This window comes from Electrophorus electricus, chromosome 16, assembly GCF_013358815.1.
Source record: "Electrophorus electricus isolate fEleEle1 chromosome 16, fEleEle1.pri, whole genome shotgun sequence".
Classification (NCBI taxonomy): Eukaryota; Metazoa; Chordata; class Actinopteri; order Gymnotiformes; family Gymnotidae; genus Electrophorus; species Electrophorus electricus.
In genome coordinates this window covers 18,274,905-18,300,851 of record NC_049550.1, presented here as the reverse complement: position 1 = coordinate 18,300,851, position 25,947 = coordinate 18,274,905, and the positions used below count along the sequence as shown (strand labels likewise).

Sequence of the window (25,947 nt, the reverse complement as noted above, 5' to 3'; positions counted from 1 at the left end):
CCACTACCACTACCCCTTCAACAACCTCTACTATTCCTACCACCACTAGCAGTACTCCTTCAACAACATCTACTGTTCCTACCACCACTAGCAGTACTCCTTTAACAACCTCTACTGATATTACAACTACTAGCAACACGCCTTCAACAATCACTACTGTTACTACCACCACTAGCAGTACTCCTTCAACAACATACACTGTTCCTACCACCAAGAGCAGTACTCCTTCAACACCAACTACTGTTCCTACCATCACTAGCAGTACTCCTTCAACAACATCTACTGTTCCTACCACAACTAGCAACACGCCTTCAACCTCTACTGTTCTTACCACCACTACCACTACCCCTTCAACAACCTCTGCTATTCCTACCACCACTAGCAGTACTCCTTCAACAACATCTACTGTTCCTACTACCACTAGCAGTACTCCTTCAACAACCACTACTGTTCCTACCACCACTAGCAACACGCCTTCAACAATCACTACTGTTCCTACCATCACTAGCAGTACTCCTTCAACAACATCGACTGTTCCTACCACCACTAGTAGTCCTCCTTCAACAACCTCTACTGATACTACAACTACCAGCAACACGCCTTCAACAACCTCTACTGTTCCTACCACAACGAGTATTTTGACTACCACTAGCAGTACACATTCATCAACCTTTATTGTTCTTTCCACCACTAGCAATACTCCTTCAACAACATCTACTATTCCTACCACCACAAGTAGTACTCCTTCAACATCTACTGTTCCTTCCACCACAAGCACTACCCCTTCAACAACCTCTACTGTTCCTTCCACCACTAGTACTATGCCTTCAACAACCTCTACTGCTACTACCACCACTAGCAGTACTCCTTCAACAACCTCTACTGATATTACAACTACTAGCAACACGCCTTCAACAATCACTACTGTTACTACTACCACTAGCAGTACTCCTTCAACAACATCCACTGTTCCTACCACCACGAGCAGTACTCCTTCAACACCAACTACTGTTCCTACCATCACTAGCAACACGCCTTCAACCTCTACTGTTCTTACCACCACTACCACTACCCCTTCAACAACCTCTACTATTCCTACCACCACTAGCAGTACTCCTTCAACAACATCTACTGTTCCTACTACCAATAGAAGTACTCCTTCAACAACCACAACTGTTCCTACCACAACTAGCAACACGCCTTCAACAATCACTACTGTTCCTAACATCACTAGCAATACTCCTTCAACAACATCTACTGTTCCTACCACCACGAGCAGTACTCCTTCAACACCAACTACTGTTCCTACCACCACTAGCAGTACTCCTTCAACAACATCTACTGTTCCTACCACAACTAGCAACATGCCTTCAACCTCTACTGTTCCTACCACCACTAGCAGTACTCCTTCAACAACATCTACTGTTCCTACTACCACTAGCAGTACTCCTTCAACAACCACTACTGTTCCTACCACCACTAGCAACACGCCTTCAACAATCACTACTGTTCCTACCATCACTAGCAGTACTCCTTCAACAACATCCACTGTTCCTACCACCACTAGCAGTACTCCTTCAACAACCACTACTGTTCTTACCACCAGTAGCAGTACTCCTTCAACAACATCTACTGTTCCTACCACCACGAACAATACTCCTTCTACAACAACTACTGTTGCTACCACCACTAGCAGTACTCCTTCACCAACATCTACTGTTCCTACTACCACGAGCAGTACTCCTTCAACAACCACTACTGTTCTTACCACCACTAGCAGTACTCCTTCAACAACATCTACTGTTCCTACCACCACGAGCAGTACTCCTTCAACAACAACTACTGTTCCTACCACCACTAGCAATACTCCTTCAACAACATCTACTATTCCTACCACCACAAGTAGTACTCCTTCAACATCTACTGTTCCTTCCACCACAACCACTACCCCTTCAACAAGCTCTACTGTTCCTTCCACCACTAGTACTATGCCTTCAACAACCTCTACTGCTAATACCACCACTAGCAGTACTCCTTCAACAACCACTACTGTTCTTGCCAACACTAGCAGTACTCCTTCAACAACATCTACTGTTCCTACCACAACTAGCAACACGCCTTCAACCTCTACTGTTCTTACCACCACTACCACTACCCCTTCAACAACCTCTGCTATTCCTTCCACCACTAGCAATACCCCTTCAACAACATCTACTATTCCTACCACCACAAGTAGTACTCCTTCAACATCTACTGTTCCTTCCAGCACAACCATTACCCCTTCAACAACCTCTACTGTTCCTTCCACCACTAGTACTATGCCTTCAACAACCTCTACTGCTACTACCACCACTAGCAGTACTCCTTCAACAACCACTACTGTTCTTACCACCACTAGCAGTACTCCTTCAACAACATCTACTGTTCCTACCACCACGAGCAGTACTCCTTCAACAACAACTACTGTTCCTACCACCACTAGCAGTACTCCTTCAACAACATCTACTGTTCCTACCACCACGAGCAGTACTCCTTCAACAACATCCACTGTTCCTACCACCACGAGCAGTACTCCTTCAACACCAACTACTGTTCCTACCATCACTAGCAACACGCCTTCAACCTCTACTGTTCTTACCACCACTACCACTACCCCTTCAACAACCTCTACTATTCCTACCACCACTAGCAGTACTCCTTCAACAACATCTACTGTTCCTACTACCAATAGAAGTACTCCTTCAACAACCACAACTGTTCCTACCACAACTAGCAACACGCCTTCAACAATCACTACTGTTCCTAACATCACTAGCAATACTCCTTCAACAACATCTACTGTTCCTACCACCACGAGCAGTACTCCTTCAACACCAACTACTGTTCCTACCACCACTAGCAGTACTCCTTCAACAACATCTACTGTTCCTACCACAACTAGCAACATGCCTTCAACCTCTACTGTTCCTACCACCACTAGCAGTACTCCTTCAACAACATCTACTGTTCCTACTACCACTAGCAGTACTCCTTCAACAACCACTACTGTTCCTACCACCACTAGCAACACGCCTTCAACAATCACTACTGTTCCTACCATCACTAGCAGTACTCCTTCAACAACATCCACTGTTCCTACCACCACTAGCAGTACTCCTTCAACAACCACTACTGTTCTTACCACCAGTAGCAGTACTCCTTCAACAACATCTACTGTTCCTACCACCACGAACAATACTCCTTCTACAACAACTACTGTTGCTACCACCACTAGCAGTACTCCTTCACCAACATCTACTGTTCCTACTACCACGAGCAGTACTCCTTCAACAACCACTACTGTTCTTACCACCACTAGCAGTACTCCTTCAACAACATCTACTGTTCCTACCACCACGAGCAGTACTCCTTCAACAACAACTACTGTTCCTACCACCACTAGCAATACTCCTTCAACAACATCTACTATTCCTACCACCACAAGTAGTACTCCTTCAACATCTACTGTTCCTTCCACCACAACCACTACCCCTTCAACAAGCTCTACTGTTCCTTCCACCACTAGTACTATGCCTTCAACAACCTCTACTGCTAATACCACCACTAGCAGTACTCCTTCAACAACCACTACTGTTCTTGCCACCACTAGCAGTACTCCTTCAACAACATCTACTGTTCCTACCACAACTAGCAACACGCCTTCAACCTCTACTGTTCTTACCACCACTACCACTACCCCTTCAACAACCTCTGCTATTCCTTCCACCACTAGCAATACCCCTTCAACAACATCTACTATTCCTAACACCACAAGTAGTACTCCTTCAACATCTACTGTTCCTTCCAGCACAACCATTACCCCTTCAACAACCTCTACTGTTCCTTCCACCACTAGTACTATGCCTTCAACAACCTCTACTGCTACTACCACCACTAGCAGTACTCCTTCAACAACCACTACTGTTCTTACCACCACTAGCAGTACTCCTTCAACAACATCTACTGTTCCTACCACCACGAGCAGTACTCCTTCAACAACAACTACTGTTCCTACCACCACTAGCAGTACTCCTTCAACAACATCTACTGTTCCTACCACCACGAGCAGTACTCCTTCAACAACCACTACTGTTCTTACCACCACTAGCAGTACTCCTTCAACAACATCTACTGTTCCTACCACCACGAGCAGTACTCCTTCAACAACCACTACTGTTCTTACCACTAGTAGCAGTACTCCTTCAACAACCACTACTGTTCTTACCACTAGTAGCAGTACTCCTTCAACAACCACTACTGTTCCTACCACCACGAGCAGTACTCCTTCAACATCTACTGTTCCTGCCACAACTAGCAACACGCCTTCAACCTCTACTGTTCTTACCCCCACTACTACTATCCCTTCAACAACCTCTACTGTTCCTTCCACCACTAGTACTATGCCTTCAACAACCTCTACTGCTACTACCACCACTAGCAGTACTCCTTCCACAACCACTACTGTTCTTACCACTAGTAGCAGTACTCCTTCAACAACCACTACTGTTCTTACCACCACTAGCAGTACTCCTTCAACAACATCTACTGTTCCTACCACTACGAGCAGTACTCCTTCAACAACAACTACTGTTCCTACCACCACTAGCAGTACTCCTTCAACAACATCTACTGTTCCTACCACAACTAGCAACACGCCTTCAACCTCTACTGTTCTTACCACCACTACTACTACCCCTTCAACAACCTCTACTGTTCCTTCCACCACTAGTACTATGCCTTCAACAACCTCTACTGCTACTACCACCACTAGCAGTACTCCTTCAACAACCACTACTGTTCCTACCATCACTAGCAGTACTCCTTCAACAACATCCACTGTTCCTACCACCACTAGCAGTACTCCTTCAACAACCACTACTGTTCTTACCACCAGTAGCAGTACTCCTTCAACAACATCTACTGTTCCTACCACCACGAACAGTACTCCTTCTACAACAACTACTGTTGCTACCACCACTAGCAACACGCCTTCAACCTCTACTGTTCTTTCCACCACTACTACTACCCCTTCAACAACCTCTACTGTTCCTTCCACCACTAGTACTATGCCTTCGACAACCTCTACTGCTACTACCACCACTAGCAGTACTCCTTCAACAACCACTACTGTTCTTACCACCACTAGAAGTACTCCTTCAAAATCTACTGTTCCTACCACCACGAGCAGAACTCCTGCAACAACCTCTACTGATACTACAACTACTAGCAACACACCTTCAACAACCTCTACTGTTCCTACCACAACTAGTATTTTGACTACCACTAGCAGTACACATTCATCAACCTTTATTTTTTCTTCCACCACTAGCAATACTCCTTCAACAACATCTACTATTCCTACCACCACAAGTAGTACTCCTTCAACATCTACTGTTCCTTCCACCACAACCACTACCCCTTCAACAACCTCTACTGTTCCTTCCACCACTAGTACTATGCCTTCAACAACCTCTACTGCTACTACCACCACTAGCAGTACTCCTTCAACAACCACTACTGTTCTTGCCACCACTAGCAGTACTCCTTTAACAACATCTACTGTTCCTACCACAACTAGCAACACGCCTTCAACCTCTACTGTTCTTACCACCACTATCACTACCCCTTCAACAACCTCTGCTATTCCTACCACGACTAGCAGTACTCCTTCAACAACATCTACTATTCCTACTACTTCTAGCAGTACTCCTTCAACAACCACTACTGTTCCTACCACCACTAGCAACACGCCTTCAACAATCACTACTGTTCCTACCATCACTAGCAGTACTCCTTCAACAACATCCACTGTTCCTACCACCACTAGTAGTACTCCTTCAACAACCTCTACTGATACTACAACTACTAGCAACACACCTTCAACAACCTCTACTGTTCCTACCACAACGAGTATTTTGACTACCACTAGCAGTACACATTCATCAATCTTTATTGTTCCTTCCACCACTAGCAATACTCCTTCAACAACATCTACTATTCCTACCACCACAAGTAGTACTTCTTCAACATCTACTGTTCTTTCCACCACAACCACTACCCTTTCAACAACCTCCACTGTTCCTTCCACCACTAGTACTATGCCTTCAACAACCTCTACTGCTACTACCACCACTAGAAGTACTCCTTCAACAACTACTACTGTTCCTACCACCACTAGCAGTACTCCTTCAACAACATCTACTGTTCCTACCACACCTAGCAACACGCCTTCAACCTCTACTGTTCTTACCACCACTATCACTACCCCTTCAACAACCTCTGCTATTCCTACCACGACTAGCAGTACTCCTTCAACAACATCTACTGTTCCTACTACCACTAGCAGTACTCCTTCAACAACCACTACTGTTCCTACCACCACTAGCAACACGCCTTCAACAATCACTAATGTTCTTACCACCACTACTACTACCCCTTCAACAACCTCTACTGTTCCTACTACCACAAGCAGTACTCCTTCAACAACCACTACTGTTCCTACCACCACTAGCAACACACCTTCAACAATCACTACTGTTCCTACCATCACTAGCAGTACTCCTTCAACAACATCCACAGTTCCTACCACCACTAGTAGTCCTCCTTCAACAACCTCTACTGATACTACAACTACTAGCAACACGCCTTCAACAACCTCTACTGTTCCTACCACAACGAGTATTTTGACTACCACTAGCAGTACACATTCACCAACCTTTATTGTTCCTTCCACCACTAGCAATTCTCCATCAACAACAACTACTATTCCTATCACCACAAGTAGTACATCTTCAACATCTACTGTTCCTTCCACCACAACCAGTACCCCTTCAACAACCTCTACTGTTCCTTCCACCACTAGTACTATGCCTTCAACAACCTCTACTGCTACTACCACCACTAGCAGTACTCCTTCAATAACCACTACTGTTCTTACCACCACTAGCAGTACTCCTTCAACAACCTCTACTGCTACTACCACCACTAGCAGTACTCCTTCAACAACCACTACTGTTCCTACCACCACTAGCAGTACTCCTTCAACAACATCTACTGTTCATACCACCATGAGCAGTACTCCTTCAACAAGCACTACTGTTCCTACCACCACTAGCAGTACTCCTTCAACAACCTCTACTGCTACTACCACCACTAGCAGTACTCCTTCAACAACCACTACTGTTCCTACCACCACTAGCAGTACTCCTTCAACAACATCTACTGTTCATACCACCATGAGCAGTACTCCTTCAACAACCACTACTGTTCCTACCACCACTAGCAGTACTCCTTCAACAACATCTACTGTTCATTCCACCATGAGCAGTACTCCTTCAACAAGCACTACTGTTCCTACCACCACTATCAGTACTCCTTCAACAACATCTACTGTTCCTACCACAACTAGCAACACGCCTTCAACCTCTACTGTTCTTACCACCACTACCACTACCCCTTCAACAACATCTACTGTTCCTACTTCCACTAGCAGTGCTCCTTCAACAACCTCTACTGTTCCTAACATCACTAGCAGTACGCCTTCAACAACATCCACTGTTCCTACCACCACTAGTAGTACTCCTTCAACATCTACTGCTCCTTCCACCACTACAACTACCCCTTCAACAACCTCTACTGTTCCTTCCATCACTAGTCCTATGCCTTCAACAACCTCTACTGCTACTACCACCACTAGCAGTACTCCTTCAACAATATCTACTATTCCTACCACCACAAGTAGTAATCCTTCAACATCTACTGCTCCTTCCACCACTACCACTACCCCTTCAACAACCTTTACTGTTCCTTCCACCACTAGTACTATGCCTTCAACAACCTCTACTGCTACTACCACCACTAGCAGTACTCCTTCAACAACCACTACTGTTCTTACCACCACTAGCAGTACTCCTTCAACAACATCTACTGTTCCTACCACCACGAGCAGTACTCCTTCAACAACATCTTCTGTTCCTACCACAACTAGCAACACGCCTTCAACCTCTACTGTTCTTACCACCACTAGCAATACTCCTTCAACAACCTCTACTATTCCTACCACCACTAGTACTAATCATTCAGCAACCTCAACTGATACTACCACCACTAGCAGTACTCCTTCAACAACCTCTACCATTCCTACCCCGACTAATACTACTCAGTCAATAACCTCAACTGATATTACCACCACTAGCATTACTCCTTCAACAACTTCTACTGTTCCTACCACCACTAGCACCACTCATTCAACAACATCTACCGTTCCTACCACCACTAGCAGTACTCCTTCGACAACCTCTACTGTTCCTACCACCACTAGCAGTACTCCTTCGACAACCTCTACTGTTCCTACCATAGCCAGCATTTTGACTAGCACTAGCACTACTAGCACTAGCAGTCCTTCCACCACTATCAATACTCCAACAACATCTACTATCACTACCACCACAAGTAGTACTCTTTCAAGATCTACTATTACTACCACCACTAGCAGTACTCCTTCAACAACCTCTACTGTTCATACCAGCACTATCAGTACTCCTTCAACAATCTCTACTGTTCATACCACCACTACCACTACCCCTTCAACAACCTCTACAGTTCCAACCACTACTAGCACTAGCACTGCCAGCACCCCTTCAACTTCTTCTGAGGTTGGTACCACTACCAGACATTTCACTACAACTATCAACATCCCGTCATCACTACTTACTGTTCCTCCGACTAACATCATTTCAACTCATATCAAAACTCCTTCAATATCCTTTTCTGTTCCTGCCTCTGTTTCACCTACCACTATCAAAACCTCTTCAACATCATTTGCTATTCCTACTATCACTTCTGCTACCTTTACAAAAATCCCTTCGATATACTCTAATTTTCCCACAAGCACATCCACTATCACTATAAATATGCCTTCAACATCCTATGTTCCTGGCATGACCAGCACTTTCACAGCTAATATCCAAACCACTTCCACATCCTCCACAGCTCCTCCCACTAATAGTACTTTCATTACCACTGTTGACACCACTACAACAAGTTCTGTTATTCCTTCTCCTATCCCCAATTCTCCTACAACTATCACCACCTCATCAACATCCTCTGCTGTTCCTCCCACTACCAGCACTACCATAACTAGCAACACTCCTTCAAAATCTCCTGTTGTTTTAACTACCAGCACTTCAACTATCACCAGCAGTACCCTTTCAGCACCTTCTACTGTTCCTACCACCACTAGCAGTACTTCTTCAACAACCTCTACTATTCCTACCACCATTAGCAGTACTCTTTCAATAACCTCTACTGTTCCTACTGCAACTAGCAACATGCCTTCAACCTCTACTGTTCTTAACACCACTACCACTACTCCTTCAACAACCTCTACCGTTCCTACTATGACTACTACTACTCATTCAATAACCTCAACTGATACTACCACCACTAGCAGAACTTCTTCAACAACCTCTACTGTTCCTACCACCACTAGCAGTACTCCTTCTTTGTCCTCTACTGTTCCTACTCATTTCAGCACTACCACTGTGACTAGCAACACCCCTAAAACATCCTCTTCTTTTACTACCACATCCTCTACAACTCATCCCACTAACAGCACCAAAACTACTACAATCAACATCCCTTTACCAACCTCTACTGTTCCTGCCACTACCAGCACTGCCTCTACCTCTGGCAATACCACTTCCACAAGCTTACCTGTTATTACCGCTATTAGCACTACCATGACTAACATGACTACAACATCCTCTACTGTTCCTACCATCACTAGCAGTACTCCATCAACAACATCCACTGTTCCTACCACCACTAGTAGTACTCCTTCAACAACATCCACTGTTCCTACCACCATTAGCAGTACTCCTTCAATAACCTCTACTGTTCCTACTGCAACTAGCAACATGCCTTCAACCTCTACTGTTCTTAACACCACTACCACTACTCCTTCAACAACCTCTACCGTTCCTACTATGACTACTACTACTCATTCAATAACCTCAACTGATAGTACCACCACTAGCAGTACTTCTTCCACAAACTCTACTGTTCCTACCACCACTATCAGTACTCCTTCTTTGTCCTCTACTGTTCCTACTCATTTCAGCACTACCACTGTGACTAGCAACACCCCTAAAACATCCTCTTCTTTTACTACCACATCCTCTACAACTCATCCCACTAACAGCACCAAAACTACTACTATCAACAGCCTTTTACCAACCTCTACTGTTCCTGCCACTACCAGCACTGCCGCTACCACTAGCAATACCACTTCCACAAGCTTACCTGTTACTACCAAAACTAGCACTACCATGACTAACATGATTACAACATCCTCTACTGTTACTACCATCACTAGCAGTACTCCTTCAACAACATCCACTGTTCCTACCACCATTAGCAGTACTCCTTCAATAAACTCTACTGTTCCTACTGCAACTAGCAACACGCCTTCAACCTCTACTGTTCTTAACACCACTACCACTACTCCTTCAACAACCTCTACCGTTCCTACTATGACTACTACTACTCATTCAATAACCTCAACTGATAGTACCACCACTAGCAGAACTTCTTCAACAAAATCTACTGTTCCTACCACCACTAGCAGTACTCCTTCTTTGTCCTCTACTGTTGCTACTCATTTCAGCACTACCACTGTGACTAGCAACACCCCTAAAACATCCTCTTCTTTTACTACCACATCCTCTACAACTCATCCCACTAACAGCACCAAAACTACTACAATCAACACCCCTTTACCAACCTCTACTGTTCCTGCCACTACCAGCACTGCCGCTACCACTAGCAATACCACTTCCACAAGCTTACCTGTTATTACCGCTATTAGCACTACCATGACTAACATGACTACAACATCCTCTCCTGTTTCTGCCACTACCAGCACTATCACTTCCACTAGCAGCCCCCCTTCATCATCCTCTACTGTTGCTATCACTACAACTCCCTCTACTACCACAAGCAACACCCCTTCAACAGTCTCTTCTGTTACTACGACAACTAGCACTACTACTAGTAACACACGTTCAGCAACCTCTACTGTTCCTACCACCACTAGCAACACGCCTTCAACAACCACTACTGTTCCTACCATCACTAGCAGTACTCCTTCAACAACATCCACTGTTCCTACCACCATTAGCAGTACTCCTTCAATAAACTCTACTGTTCCTACTGCAACTAGCAACACGCCTTCAACCTCTACTGTTCTTAACACCACTACCACTACTCCTTCAACAACCTCTACCGTTCCTACCACGACTACTACTACTCATTCAATAACCTCAACTGATACTACCACCACTAACCGAACTTCTTCAACAAACTCTACTGTTCCTACCACCACTAGCAGTACTCCTTCTTTGTCCTCTACTTTTCCTACTCATTTCAGCACTACCACTGTGACTAGCAAGACCCCTAAAACATCCTCTTCTTTTACTACCACATCCTCTACAACTCATCCCACTATGAGCACCAAAACTATCACTATCAACACCCCTTTAACAATCTCTTCTGTTCCTACCAGCACTTCAACTACCACTAGCAGTACTCCTTCAAAAACATCTACTGTTCCTACAACTCCCAGCACTTTGACCACCACAAGCAACACCCATTCAACATCTTCTCCTTTTGTTACCACTACCAGCACTTCCACTGCCACTACACTTTCTTCTCTTGTTCCTAGCTCTGCCACCATTTCCCCTACCACTATTAAAACCTCTTTAAAATCCTTGTCTTTTCCTACCACCACTTCCACTGCCTTTACAAACATGTCTTCAACATATTCTGATCTTCACACAAGCACTTCCACTACTGCTGTCAACATGCCTTCAACACCCTCTGTTCCTACCATGAACGGCACTTTCACAGCTAATATAAAAAATGCTTCATCATCCTCTACAGCTCCTCACACTAGTAGTACTTTCATTACCGCTATTGACACCAATACAACAAATTCTTTAATTTCTACCCCTACCTCCAATTCCCATACCAATATCACCTCTTCAACATCCTTTGTTGTTCTTTACACTGCCAGTGCTACCAGGATCAACACCCATTCAACATCCTCTACTATTCCTACTGCTTCAATAATTTCCAATACCACTAGGAACACTCCTTCAACAGCTTCTGCTGTACCTACCACTAACAGAACTTCTACTCCAAGTACACACACCCCTTCATCATCCTCCACTGTTCCTAACACTACTAGCACTTCAACTATCACTAGCAGTACTCCTTCAAAAACCTCTACTGTTCCTACAACTACCAGCACTTCGAACACCACAAGCAACGCCCCTTTTACATCTTCTGCTGTTTCTACTACCATTTACCCTACCACTATCAACACCTCTTACACGTCCTCTGCTGTTCGAAATACCTCCAGTACTGCCATTATGATTAGCAACTCCCCTTCAGTATCCTCTACTGTTTCTACCACCACCAGCACTTTCACATCTACTCTCAGCAGAACCAATATACCCACCATTACTACTATGAGCATCATTTCATCTTCTCTTACAACTATGACTACCAGTGGCACTTCTACCAACATCACAATTGTTAGTAACACTGTCACCACAAGTGTTTGTACCACATCTGAGAATATCAAATCTTTGGCCATCACCAGTGTCAATACTAGAATAACAATGTCAAATTCCCTGCTTCTTTCTCCATGTTCATCACCATCATTTAGTGTGTTAGTTATTCAGTAAATACATCAGGTAATACTGTTGGTAATTGTTTCAAGAGTAAATAACACAGCTGGTAATTTGTTCACTTAGTAATGCAGGCACTTTATCTACACACCTCTCCCTCTATAATGAGTGTATTGTCTCTCCTCTTTGTTCTGTAGCTGCTGAGCTCCAACACAGTTAAAAATGGATCAGACCTCTGCACACTCCTCAGCAACTACACCCAAGCCATCCAGTACCTGCAGACGGTACGTTTATGTCAGCCTCATCTGTCACACTCTAACTTTCTACTCCATGTGTCTCACATTTGGTCCTGATTCCTGCTCTCTCACCCTCTCATCTTCGTTCAACTCAGGAATCCATGTGTAAATGTATCATTTTTTCTGTCTCTCTCCCTAAATCTTTCTGTTTCTTTCTCTCTCTCTCTCTCTCTCTCTCTCTCTCTCTGCAGCAACCAGTACAGTCTCCAGATGTAGCCAGGCAGACGTTAGCATGTGTGTGGCCTCTTGCTCTCAATGCATCATCTCAGGCTGATGCAAATCAGTGGTTTAATGTCAGTTTGGCTCACTACCTGCCCTACCTCAGCTCTCGTCTGATCAGCCCTGCAGAACTCACCAGCGCCTCCTGCCTGTCATACATGAAACTGTGAGTTTTTGTTTGCTGTAATATAACTTTAAATTGTGCTATCAGAAAAGGTGTCCTTTCCTATAATGTAAACAACTGACCTGCAATGAAATTACTTAAATATGTGTGTGTGTGTGTGTGTGTGTGTGTGTGTGTGTGTGTGTGTAGGGTTTTGGTCCTAGGGAATAATTATAATTTCTCCAAGACGGATTTCACCCCAGCTGATGTGTACAACTCTATAAAGGCTTATCTGACCAGCAGCAGTAAGAATTGCTACAGCTATTTCTCTCTCCTTTTCTATTGTAAGTTTATGTTGTAGAAACAGTACTTATAGTGTGTGCGTGTGTGTGTGTGTGTGTGTGTGTGTGTGTGTTGTAGGTAACATTCCTCGGTGCTATAGCTCCTCAGATCCCAACCTGAACTCCACTGCTTGGTTCACCAACTACATCGGACCCTTCATCACCTTCCTCACCATTAGTGACCTCCAGTCATTTGTGCCAGACACCCAGGTAATACACACACACACACACACACACACACACACACACACACACACACACACACACACACACACACACACACACACACACACACACACACACACACACACACACACACACACACACACACACAGATGTGGATTTTAATGCATATTTTTGATTGTATCCTGTAGATCGGGGTGTTTGCGCCAAACCCAAATAATCTTCAGTTGTTTAACACCTCAGGAATTGCAGCCAATGTTACTGCCTACTACGTAACACAGCTGTACAACCAGAATCCTAACTTCAACCCCCTCAGGTTATACACTACACACACTATGTACTATACTACATATATTTTATACTGCACACTACATCACACAGCTATACGACCAGAATCCTAACTGTGGCTCCCTCAGGTTATATACTTCACACTTTAGCAATAATCCAATAATGTTTTTAATGTTTAATTATAATGTTTATAATAATTATAAAAATGTTTATAATGTTTAATATTGATCTATATCTATAAAGCACTTTTCATTTTTAGTAAAAAAAAAAGAAATTAATCCGTGCACATATGATAACGTACGTAAATGAAAAAAAACAAACAAACTTATGCTTATGCCAGGCTAAATAAGTATCAGTATTTAAAAATATCTGAAGATCTTTTATTCTCAAAACTTTATGCAAAACTCTTCATGAGTTTAGAAGCAATATAAGGCCAGCCTCCTGGGGCAAACTGTTTTGTCCAAGATTTACACAATGCAGCTAAAAGTTGGAATTTAGCAGAGAAATGATGACAATATTAATTATGATATATAATAAACTTAAAAAGAGAAGTGTTTGATCAATATGTCAGCATACGGTTGCTAGGGATTCTTTTCTATGCACACTTATCTTTTGTATTCAAAAACATTTCAGTCAGCTCTCCCTTGAAAAAAACTAAACTTAGAAAAACAAGCATCATCTTTGGCTGTGGACTGTAATGAAAATACAAATAAAATTAATCTCATGAGTGATAAGTGGGAGCTCATCACTTGAAGCTAAATCTCAGTAAGACTGAGCTGCTATATATCAGTGGAGATATCTTTCAAAAGTCAGAACCTTGGGATCTCATTAGAGAACTCTGTTTATCTTGTCTTGCGATCCTTATCAGTTGTTATGGGAAAGTTAAGAAAGATAAACATACTCAGTTTGCAGCATGCATGAAATTAGAGATAGAAATATGTCAAGCCACCTTTTTTTTGTCAGCAAACCAAAGCTTAATTTCATAAGTTGTTTTACAGGAAATGAGATCATCACACAACATATTTGCATTCATATGTCACTTTGATTGAACCAGGCTGCCGTGTAGAAAAATTCTTTTCATCAATTTTAATTTTATCGTTTGTTATTTGCACAGAAAGTCAGTGAAAAGTGAGAATGACTTGATGCTTATTTAGTCCGTTATCATCTTGAGTTTGGACTATGACTCCTGGCAGAACTTCCCCTCTGTGCCATCAGACCCCTTCAACTCCAGAATGCAGCTGCACAGCTTGTTTTCGCCCTCCCAAAGTTCTCCCATATCACCCTCTGTTACATATGCTGTACTAGATCCCTATAGTGGCTCGCATCAGATTTAAAACACCGACACCCACCTACAAAGCCATTACTAGACCAGCTCCCACATACCAAAAAGCGCTGCTCTGCACGATTCTGAAAGTAGAAAGGAGAAGTCTCAGACTAAAGTGACTTGGTTCTGTGTGTGCATCTGTCTTATCTCTGCATGTGTGTGTGTGTGTGTGTGTGTGTGTGTGTGTGTGTGTGTGTGTGTGTGTGTGTGTGTGTGTGTGTGTGTGTGTGTGTGTGCGCGGGTTTGTGAGCAGCTTGCCAGTCAAGCTCCTGTGTGCGACACCTGTCTCTGCGTTTGTAAATCTTCCAGAGGCAGAAAGTAAAACCATCCTGATGATCCTCAACTACAGCTGCGCTACAATTAGTCCAGAGGTAATCAGTCCAACCAGCCAGTCTCCCTACCCTTTCAGTGATCAGTCTATTCACTTCTGAGTTATTCTGAGTTACCCCCAATCCTCTCTTCCCAGGTCACCGCAACGCTAGTAGCAAACTTTAACTCCACTTTAACCCCAGCCACTATTCAGACACTTGGCAAACAGAGCTTTGGCCTGACGGAGGGTCAGATAATCTCCGCCTCTACTGCTGTCATAAACAGTTCTATATCCACGCTCAGTACAGTCATTGGCTGGAATCAAGGCCAGGTTAATGACATCATCAAGAGTGTCATTACTGCAGGTTTTAAAGTAAGTGTACACTACATATGATGCACTACACCCTACACACTACAGTTGTGCTTGTTATTGATACTGAACAAGGCCCACAAGTAGCATTTGCGCAAATATACACTATATAGAGAGTATACAGTGTATTTATATATAAAGTGTATATTTGCTTTGAGGTCTCTAGCCACCAACATTATTGTTAGCTACAAATGATAGCTACAAAAGTTTCACCCAGCAACTTCAAATTAGCACTGCATTCAAACGAGCACTGCCCTCAGTTTAGCACTACCAGTCTGCACTTTAACTTCATGGTCATCATTTTGAAGGATGGCTTTTTGGATTTTGTTGATCTTTATTATAATTGGATGGTGTTTTGACAGATCAACAGTGGCTCCGCCCTGGAGACTCTGGGCACGCTCATTGGAGGTGTTCCCACAACAACCATGTCCAGTATTCCATCCTCTCAACTTCTCACTGTATCCCAGAACCCAACATTTGTCAACAACATTCTGACAGCACCAGAGGTTCTGCAAGAGACATTTGTCCAGAAGGTGTGCATATGCCCATGGACACACACACACACACACACACACACACACACACACACACACACACACACACACACACACACACACACACACACACACACACACACACAAATACATATAATTCATACATAATTACACTCACTATAATGTCATCTGTTGTGATCTGCTGTGAAGCTTGTAACCTTTCTTCCAGATTGTCTCTATAGATGAGACCCAAGCAGTGGTGAATGTTCCAAATGAACTGGCAACATACATCCCACGTGTTCTACTGACATCTCTGATCACTCAAAACATTTCATTTGTCAACCCAAAGAACTGGAATCAAGGCCAGGTAAGAGAATACAGATACATACAATAATGTTTTTATATTTAAAAATAAAAATAAATAAATACATACATACATAAATATTTGTTTGTTGTTTTGCTTTTTTCTAGGCTATGGTGCTTTTCTATGATGTGATCAGTGTCAGTAATAGTATAGAAGAGTGAGTGAAATCACACACTCTGCTGCACAGAATACACACACACACACACACACACAAACACAATATATATATATATATATATATATATATATATATATATATGTATTCATAGTATTCATATACATGGGTCCAATTTATAATACGATTTTGATTGCATGCTGGTTTTGGTGATAAAAGCACAGGATTGTGTGTGTGTGTGTGTGTGTGTGTGGGTGTGTTTTCCTCTGCAGTTTGTCAGATAAAGTACTCCAAGGATTTAGCTGCACCTCAGCACAGGTTCTCCCGGTAACCAAAGTCAAACAGCTAGTGCAAGCTTGTAAACCACAACCAGGCAGGAGCAAGGTCCCTCTGCAAGAGTCACAGGTACACAGATATTTAATCAGTTAAAGTCACAGGTACACAGATATTTAATCAGTTAAAGTTATAGGTACACAGATATTTAATCAGTTGAAATCACAGGTACACAGATATTTAATCAGTTAAAGTTACAGGTACACAGATATTTAATCAGTTTAATCTGTGCCTAGAAATACAAATACCTAAACATCATAAACTCAGTTTGAAAAGTGGATGTTATGTTTTAGTAATAGCAATTGAATTGTCTTGTAATCCACAGTATTGTATTGCTTTAGAAACTAAAACACTTTTGTAAGTCAGCATCTACCGAATTCTATAAATATCAATTTAAGAAAACTTTCAGTTTTCTTGAAAATCACAAGAGGTGCTCTTTAGATTATCTTTAAATTTTACAAAACTATTTTTATTATAAAAGTCATACATTTCCAACTTTAGTAGGCAGTGGGCAGTGATAGCTCATTGGTTACTCGACTAGTAATCAGAAGTTTGCCAGTTCAAGTCCCACCACTGCCAAGTTGCCACTGTTGGGCCCCTGAGCATGGCCCTTAACCCCCAATTGCTTAAAATGTATTCAGTCATATTTGTAAGTAGCTTTGGATAAAAGCATCAGATAAATGCCATAAAATGTAAATGTAGCATGTAGTAGCACTGGGGTGGTATATTGGAGTAAATAAAAGAGGATGTCTGATGTAACAATGGTGTGATTCACTGTGTGTTCTCTGCTGCAGCTGACATGCATGTACAGTTATGTGAAAGATGACACATCTTTGACCTTCAGTGATGTCCCTACTGACATGCTTCTCTACTACAAGTGTGTACCACATACATGCACAAGATGTATACAGACACATTGGTCTGATTACTACATTATAAACGGGTGCTTAAACATTACACGCTAATGAGGATAACACACAAACACACATCCTTAATATTCATTTGTGTATTATCATCATTAGTACTGAATGTTAAGGATGTGTGTTTGTGTGGTATCCTTATTATTATATATTTTTCCAGTAAGTTATGTAAACCATTCAGATACATTTCAGAAGGCTAACCTGTGGTAATGCAGTGTTCTGAACAATGTCAAACTCAAACTTATATGTGTACGAATTATCCATGATTAACTTACACCGCATTAAAACATATATATATATATATATAATATAAATATACTCACTTTTTTTTCATTATTAAAGAATTATTTTAATGTTCATATGTTCTCTGAGTTAATTTTGATAGCATCTCCTTCACTTTTATTTGAGTGTGTGCTAGAAGAGGCTCTCTGTTGTAACTCCAGAAAGGTTCTATCACCTGTAACTCATGTTAGCAAGATTTGGTTTAACATTTGTATGTGTGTTTGTGTGTCTGATGGTGCTCTAGCTATGATACAGTGCAGAAGGTGAACTGCAGTTCATATTTCAGCGCTCTGGGCAGAGCAGATTTCTCTATTCCTTCCAGCTTCCTCAACAGACAGAACATCCTGTTCAACAATGCACAGAGCTGCCTGGTAAACACACACACACACACACACACACACGCACACACACACACACACATACACACACACAGAGAGAGACATTTCATGCATAAATTTATTCCAAATGGAACACAACTAGACTGACACATTGTCTTTAAATGATAGATGTATGAGTATTTAAATGCTGTGTAAATGTCTTTAAATGGTAGATTTAAAGGTCTTTAAACTATATAAATGTCTTTAACTTCTAGATTTATATGACTTTAAATTGTATGTATATATTTTTAAATGGTCTTTAAATTGCACAATTAAATGTCATTAATGTCATGGGCATAGAACATGCAGACAAAAACAAAGAAGGAAAAGTGAATGCAAGTCACCGAACATAAAATACACTACTACGGAAAAGAGAACATCAGTGACCGACGGTCGTGCAAATTAAACAGGCTTAAATAACACAACATAATCCAAAGATGTGTAATTACTGATGTGGCTACTAACACACACCACCTGAGGAAGGCGTGTACAGACATACACAAGACAAGTGACAAAACGAACAGCCCACGTGCACCACCGGTTGCCGGTAGATGTCTGCAAAGTGGGAACGGCACTGTGACAATTAAATTTATTCAGAATTTCTATGATGGTAGATTTAAATGTCTTTAAATGGTATGTAATGTCTTTAAATGGAAATTTTAAATGTTTTCTAAAATGGTAATTTAAATGTCATTAAATAGTATATTTAAATGTCTTTAATTTTAATCATCTTAAATTTAAGTGTCAACATATTAAAATTAATTATATATTGAGTCATAGTATTTAATAATTTCTAAATGTCCTGTATTTATAAAGGGGTTGAAACAACAAGACACACTAAGTTTCAAGTTTGAATTTTTCATTTTAATTTTTTTTTTTTTACTTTTTGTACGCACACACACACACAGACAGATGCACACACAAACACACTGTGTGTTCTTTGTACAAGAATCCACGTGGCTGTCTGGTAAAACACACACAAGGACTCTCCATCAAACTCTGGTCACATTAATATCTGTTTATACCTGTTAATATTTATTTATACCTGTTCTGCATTATTGCAGGGCATTTCTGGCTTCAGTCTGAGCAAGACTCAGGTGAATATTCTGGGTAATATGACCTGCACACTAAACTCATCCTACATCCAGAACTCTGACCCACTCATCATAGAGAAGTTAAAGAACTGTGGAGACCTGACTGACTCTCAGGTCTCGGGTATACAGACACTGCTCTTCAATGGCAACACACCCTATGGGTGAGAGACATACAATATTTGGATATTTGTCTTTATGTGGATATGGAGATATGTGCAGGATCACACTCATGGTGGACGATCCAGTCATGACGCAGTGGTAGTGTCCAGAGGAAACCAGAAAAAAACAAATCTTTTGATATTTTAAAATGTAAAATATGAGGCAATACAGTGCAGTGAGAATTTTTCAGTTTCTTGGAGTGGCAATTATTTAAAAAATGTGTGTGTGTGTGTGTGTGTGTGTGTGTGTGTGTGTGTGTGTGTGTGTGTGTGTGTGTGTGTGTGTGTATGTGTGTGTAGTGTATAAGTGTATAGAGTGTGTATGGCATGTGTATATACAGTGTGTATGAATGTAGAGTGTATAGGATCTTATCTTGTGCTTCTGTCCTCAGTAATCCATCAACATGGAATCTGCAGACACTACAGCAGTTAGGCCCCCTGCCTCTCTACTTAAACCAGGACTTCTGGAACAAATTTAGTTCTGTATGTAACCTGTTCTTTAGTCTGTTACTTATTTCCTTGTTTGTTTATCTAAGGTGTTTATCTAAAAAGGCACTGATCATTGGAAAGGTGTGTTGTGTAATTTCCTACTGTATTTTTTATCTATTGTGTGTGTGTGTGTGTGTGTGTGTGTGTGTGTGTGTGTGTGTGTGTGTGTGTGTGTGTTTAAATGCATGCTTGAAGACTCTGATTAGCACATTTCTGAGGTCCTTCATTCCAACCCTGAAGACCCAGAAGACTCAAGTAACAAAGCTGCAGAAATTATTTACATCATGCAACTCAAATGTCAAGAGCAAACGTGCTGCAACTATCGGTGCATTTACACTACAAACACACCTACACTTGTGCACTGACACACTGCTGCATGTATCAGTGCATTTACACTATAAACACACCTACACTTGTGCAATGACACACTGCTGCATGTATCGGTGCATTTACACTATAAACACACCTACACTTGTGCACTGACACACTGCTGCATGTATCAGTGCATTTACACTATAAACACACCTACACTTGTGCAATAACACACTGCTGCATGTATCGGTGCATTTACACTATAAACACACCTACACTTGTGCACTGACACACTGCTGCATGTATCGGTGCATTTACACTATAAACACACCTACACTTGTGCACTGACACACTGCTGCAACTATCGGTGCATTTACACTATAAACACACCTACACTTGTGCACTGACACACTGCTGCATGTATCGGTGCATTTACACTATAAACACACCTACACTTGTGCAATGACACACTGCTGCATGTATCGGTGCATTTACACTATAAACACACCTACACTTGTGCACTGACACACTGCTGCATGTATCGGTGCATTTACACTATAAACACACCTACACTTGTGCACTGACACACTGCTGCAACTATCGGTGCATTTATACTATAAACACACCTACATTTGTACACTGACACACTGGGACACAGGGTTTACAGGGCTGTGTTGGTCCATCAGTGTGTAAATGTCTTTACTAATATAGCAAAGTTTAAAGGTTATCAGTATTTTTAGTCAAGAATAAGGATAGTAACTAAATGTGTCTCTTCTCTCTGTGTCTGACAGGATGTACTGTAGGTGAAATCACAGAAGCAACCATTGCAGATCCGTCATTTCCTTTCGGCTACACTTCCACCCAGTTCAGTTTGTGTCTCAGTTTAACTATGCTGAAGGACAACCCCACCACCATCACTCAGAAAGTGGTGGATCCCAGCTTTGGGAGGGTCATTCTTAGCAAATTATACGAGGTCAGCATTATTTAGGATATACTATTGTCTGCCATGTGTGTGCACACACTGGAGCAGTGTATGTTAGGTTATATGTAGGTCCCTAACAAATGCACATCTGTGAAAATCGTGTCACAGATCGTGAACTCGTGGACAGTGTAGAGTTCAGTCCCAGAGTGCATCACTTTTGTTTTCTGATGCTATGGAGATGAGTAAAACAAAACCATTATAAGTGGATTTCCTAAAAGTAGTGAAGTAACGTTATGCATTTTTGACCTTTTGATTTTCTCCTTATGATTTCTTATTTAAATATAAATTGGCACTGCACACCCGAAAAGAAGCAAGCATTGCTTTTTTGAGCATGACATGTAGGCTAGAGAAGCAGTGCATGTTGCTCCACAAACAAGTGCAAGAAGAAGCTTTAGATAGTTTGAAACGACTCCATGTGAACATTCCCATAGTCTTCTAAAATTTGTGAAATTTATCATTTTTTAGAAACTAGGTTCATGACATTAACTAGGTTCTCCTGTGAATTTAGTAGGGCCCTAGTTATATGTAGTGTATGATATATATATGTGTGTGTGTGTGTGTGTGTGTGTGTGTGTGTGTGTGTGTGTGTGTGTGTGTGTGTGTGTGTGCGTGCACGCACATGCGTGCATGTGTTGCAGGTGTACCCGTCTGGCCTTGGGGACGGTGTGGTGCAGTTACTGGGCCCTACGTCTCGTGTGGCCAATGTCAGTGAAATCAAAAGTTGGAACATCACCTCATTAGACACACTGGCATCTTTAATGAACTCAGTTAATGGTGCCTGGACTTCAGATCAGGTAACAAATCCATCAGTGTTTCTGTGTTGAATGTATTGGGTTTTTGGTGTTGAAATATACTGAGTTAGTTAAAATACGCATTTGGAAAATGCAACACGTAACTAATTACTTATGCTACTGATCATTCAAATTGCAGATAAACAGAGAGATTCATGTCTGATTAAAATGAAGATTAAAATGATTTAACAACCATATGGTTGATATGACCTCTCATATCAACCATATATGATGAAAAAGTCTTTGTGTGTGTGTGTGTGTGTGTGTGTATGTGTGTGTGTGTTGTAGAGTAATGCAGTGATAATGAATTATCTAAGCATTCCTGGAAACAGCTTGGGGACAGCTGAAATAAATGCAATTGGCTCTAATCTCTGTTCTTTAAACGTCAGTGTACTCAGTACAATTACTGTGAACGACCTGGAGTAAGTGCACCCACACACACACACACACACACACACACACACACACACACACACATACACACACACAAATTGCTTAAAGCTGTAGTCAGTAGGACTGAGAGCTTGAAAACTCAAATGATTGCAACTACCAGAACCTCGTCCTGCTATCTACAGCTTTCTCAGTTTCATGGTGTTTGTTATAAACAACTGATGCAGGAACATCACAGATGTAGATTGTTCATCTTTTAAATTAAAGATCCCCTCAGTCTGAGGATTTCTTTCTCTTTTATATCTACAGGTTTGCCAATCCAATAAATTTGTCCTCATGCTCATTTCTTCAGAAAAGCACTTTGTACAATATCGCTAACATCTCATATTCTAACCAAACCATCCATGTGCCACAACACTATCAACTCATCAGCCTTTTCCTGGGTAAAACACACACACACAAACACACACACAAACACACACACAAACACACACACACACACACACACACACACACACACACACACACACACACATTCATTCACTACAGCTAATTAAAGGCTTGGACATTAGTTCCGTAGTCTTTTTCCAGCTCCGAAACATTTACCTCAGATACGCTCACACGTTAACATTCTAAATGCTGTCATTGCTGAGCAATGAGATTAGATCAGTGTAGTCCTGAGATACTGTTTGAGCCAATATTCTCCTGCTGTGTGATATAACCAAAAACAGGAAGATTAGTGATAAAAAAAACCCATGCAGTAATATGTAAAGTACACAATCCATCAGTATTTAAAATTCTTTGCTCTTAATGCTAAAACATGCTGCAGTCTTTTAGCTTGTATATTTTCTACAAATGAAAAACGTTTTCAGTTTTTCATCTAATTATATTTTTTTCTGCTTATAAAATCCACCTTGGTTGTGAAGCATGAAACAATACAACAAACATTGTTGTATTCCATATCATCACTATCTATAGGATATTTATCCAGTGGATTTTTATGTCCTTAGCCTTCCAAAATAAATGCATCATATCTGTCAGCTATAATACATCACAAATCACTGCATGTCTATGTGTTTGTCTGTAGGTGGAGCTCCTCTGTCAGATATTAAAAATCTCGCTTCTCAGAACATCAGCATGGACATTACCACCTTCAATAATCTGAACCCTGATGTGGTCATGGTAAAGCAACATAAATGACTAACAGATTAATTTAGGGAGATAAAATTAAGCTTAAAAAAATGCAAAAAAATGCAAATGCAAAAATGTTATTCAAAAGAAAGGTTTAATGTGCTTGTCTTTATTTTTGTGTGTGTATGTCAGGCCCTGGATGTGCGTACAGTACGTGATCTGTTTAGGAATAATCTACCTGTTCTGAAGCTATTTGAGGATAACACATTGGTCAAGTCCTGGCGGCTTCAGCAGTACCAGTATGAGCTGGACACTCTGGGTATCGGCCTGATTGGAAAAGCTAACCCTATCACTACTACCCCCACCACTCATTCTAGCACTACCACCCATACCACAACCAGTGTCCCAGTAATCACCACTACCACAAGCAACTCAACTACTGCCAATAACACAGCCGGTAAGACCAAAGTTTTTCAAAGGGCACAAAGATATTATTGTTACTGACTGTCGTGAGTGTAATATTCCACATTATTTCATGTGTGCTAAATTCCACACTGCCAGTTAACATTCTGTAGTGTCTGTTGTTTTCTATATTTCATGTCCCATACTCAATATTTTCATTACTGTAATGATTACTGTAGTTGCCATTACTGTGACTACAGCATGTAATGAATGGAAACACAAGCTCATAATCAGATTGAATTGCCAGTTATACATTTGTAGTCCCAGAGTTAACATAGTTTTCATTTATATCTGTTCTAGGATATGCAACAGTTCATGGTGATGCAGGACCGTGGTGTCTCTCTCTGGTTGTCGGACTCCTGACAGTTACTCTGCACAGAGTGCAATAGCCATGCAGTAGTAGCTCAGGGGTTAAGGTATTTGACTTGTAATCAGAAGGTTGCTGGTTCAAGCCCCACACCAAGATGCTAGTGTTGGGCCCCTAAGCAAAGCCCTTAACCTGTACTCAGTCATAACTGTGTCACTTTGGATAAAAGCATCTGTTAAATGCCATAAATGAAAACACACACCCCAAAAATGCTACTGTGGCCCAAAATATAACACTATGGCTAAAATACTTCTTCAAGTAGATCCTGTAAATTTGTCTTGGCAATGTCTGACATCTTAATGTTTTTAATTGCACTGTAACATAAATTAATGTAAATATATAGCTACATAAATGTGTTTATAATTATTCATTCAAAAGCACAAAAAATATATATTGCATTTCTGCAGATCTTTGTTAATGCTAGATTGCAGTAGGTCTATGATATGATAAATACTGGGGTGGGTCTACACTTTACAATGATCTAATTATTTAAATGTTATTTCAAATTGTAGTAATTTTTTTTATTATTAATTTGCTTATGCATTTTCTATTGTATTTAATCATCCTCAATGAAAAAATATATTTGAATATAGCAGTTGTTCTGTTTTTATAGTTTACTACACAAAAAAAAAATAAAAAAAAATTACATTTATATTTTTAAGAAAGCTCAAAAATCTTTATGCTTGAAATTCTAGGTTAAACACTTGTCCAAGTCATGCATA

At 41.2% G+C, this 25,947-nt stretch overlaps 3 protein-coding genes across 3 annotated transcripts; all 3 read left to right on the top strand.

The window, feature by feature from the left end:
* Positions 1-278: 278 nt before the first annotated feature.
* LOC118242672 (integumentary mucin C.1-like) lies at positions 279-2,495 on the top strand (the record flags this gene model as incomplete). The annotated part of the gene is made up of 3 exons (XM_035534740.1): positions 279-338; positions 555-598; positions 2,402-2,495. Coding segments are annotated over 3 exons (198 nt in total), but the record flags the coding sequence as incomplete, so codon positions are not given.
* A 711-nt stretch (positions 2,496-3,206) lies between these two features.
* On the top strand, positions 3,207-4,808 carry LOC118242671 (mucin-5AC-like; the record flags this gene model as incomplete). The annotated part of the gene is made up of 2 exons (XM_035534738.1): positions 3,207-3,756; positions 3,886-4,808. Coding segments are annotated over 2 exons (1,473 nt in total), but the record flags the coding sequence as incomplete, so codon positions are not given.
* Positions 4,809-18,273: 13,465 nt separating this feature from the next.
* On the top strand, positions 18,274-25,247 carry LOC113585190 (mesothelin-like protein). Its single transcript, XM_035534737.1, has 12 exons — positions 18,274-18,347; positions 18,917-19,043; positions 20,114-20,304; positions 20,694-20,784; positions 20,986-21,115; positions 21,894-22,075; positions 22,723-22,878; positions 23,164-23,297; positions 23,575-23,708; positions 24,353-24,447; positions 24,589-24,853; positions 25,159-25,247. Exons 1-12 carry the CDS (start codon positions 18,274-18,276, stop codon positions 25,245-25,247), a joined length of 1,668 nt encoding a protein of 555 aa, XP_035390630.1.
* Positions 25,248-25,947: the final 700 nt, after the last annotated feature.

Bases quoted from the DNA above. Each gene is read 5' to 3' on its own strand.
- LOC113585190 (XM_035534737.1), top strand. From the start codon at position 18,274: ATGTACAGTTATGTGAAAGATGACACATCTTTGACCTTCAGTGATGTC. The intron at 19,044-20,113 runs GTAAACACACAC...GCATTATTGCAG, and splicing joins ACAATGCACAGAGCTGCCTG to GGCATTTCTGGCTTCAGTCT. The intron at 24,854-25,158 runs GTAAGACCAAAG...TATCTGTTCTAG, and splicing joins TACTGCCAATAACACAGCCG to GATATGCAACAGTTCATGGT.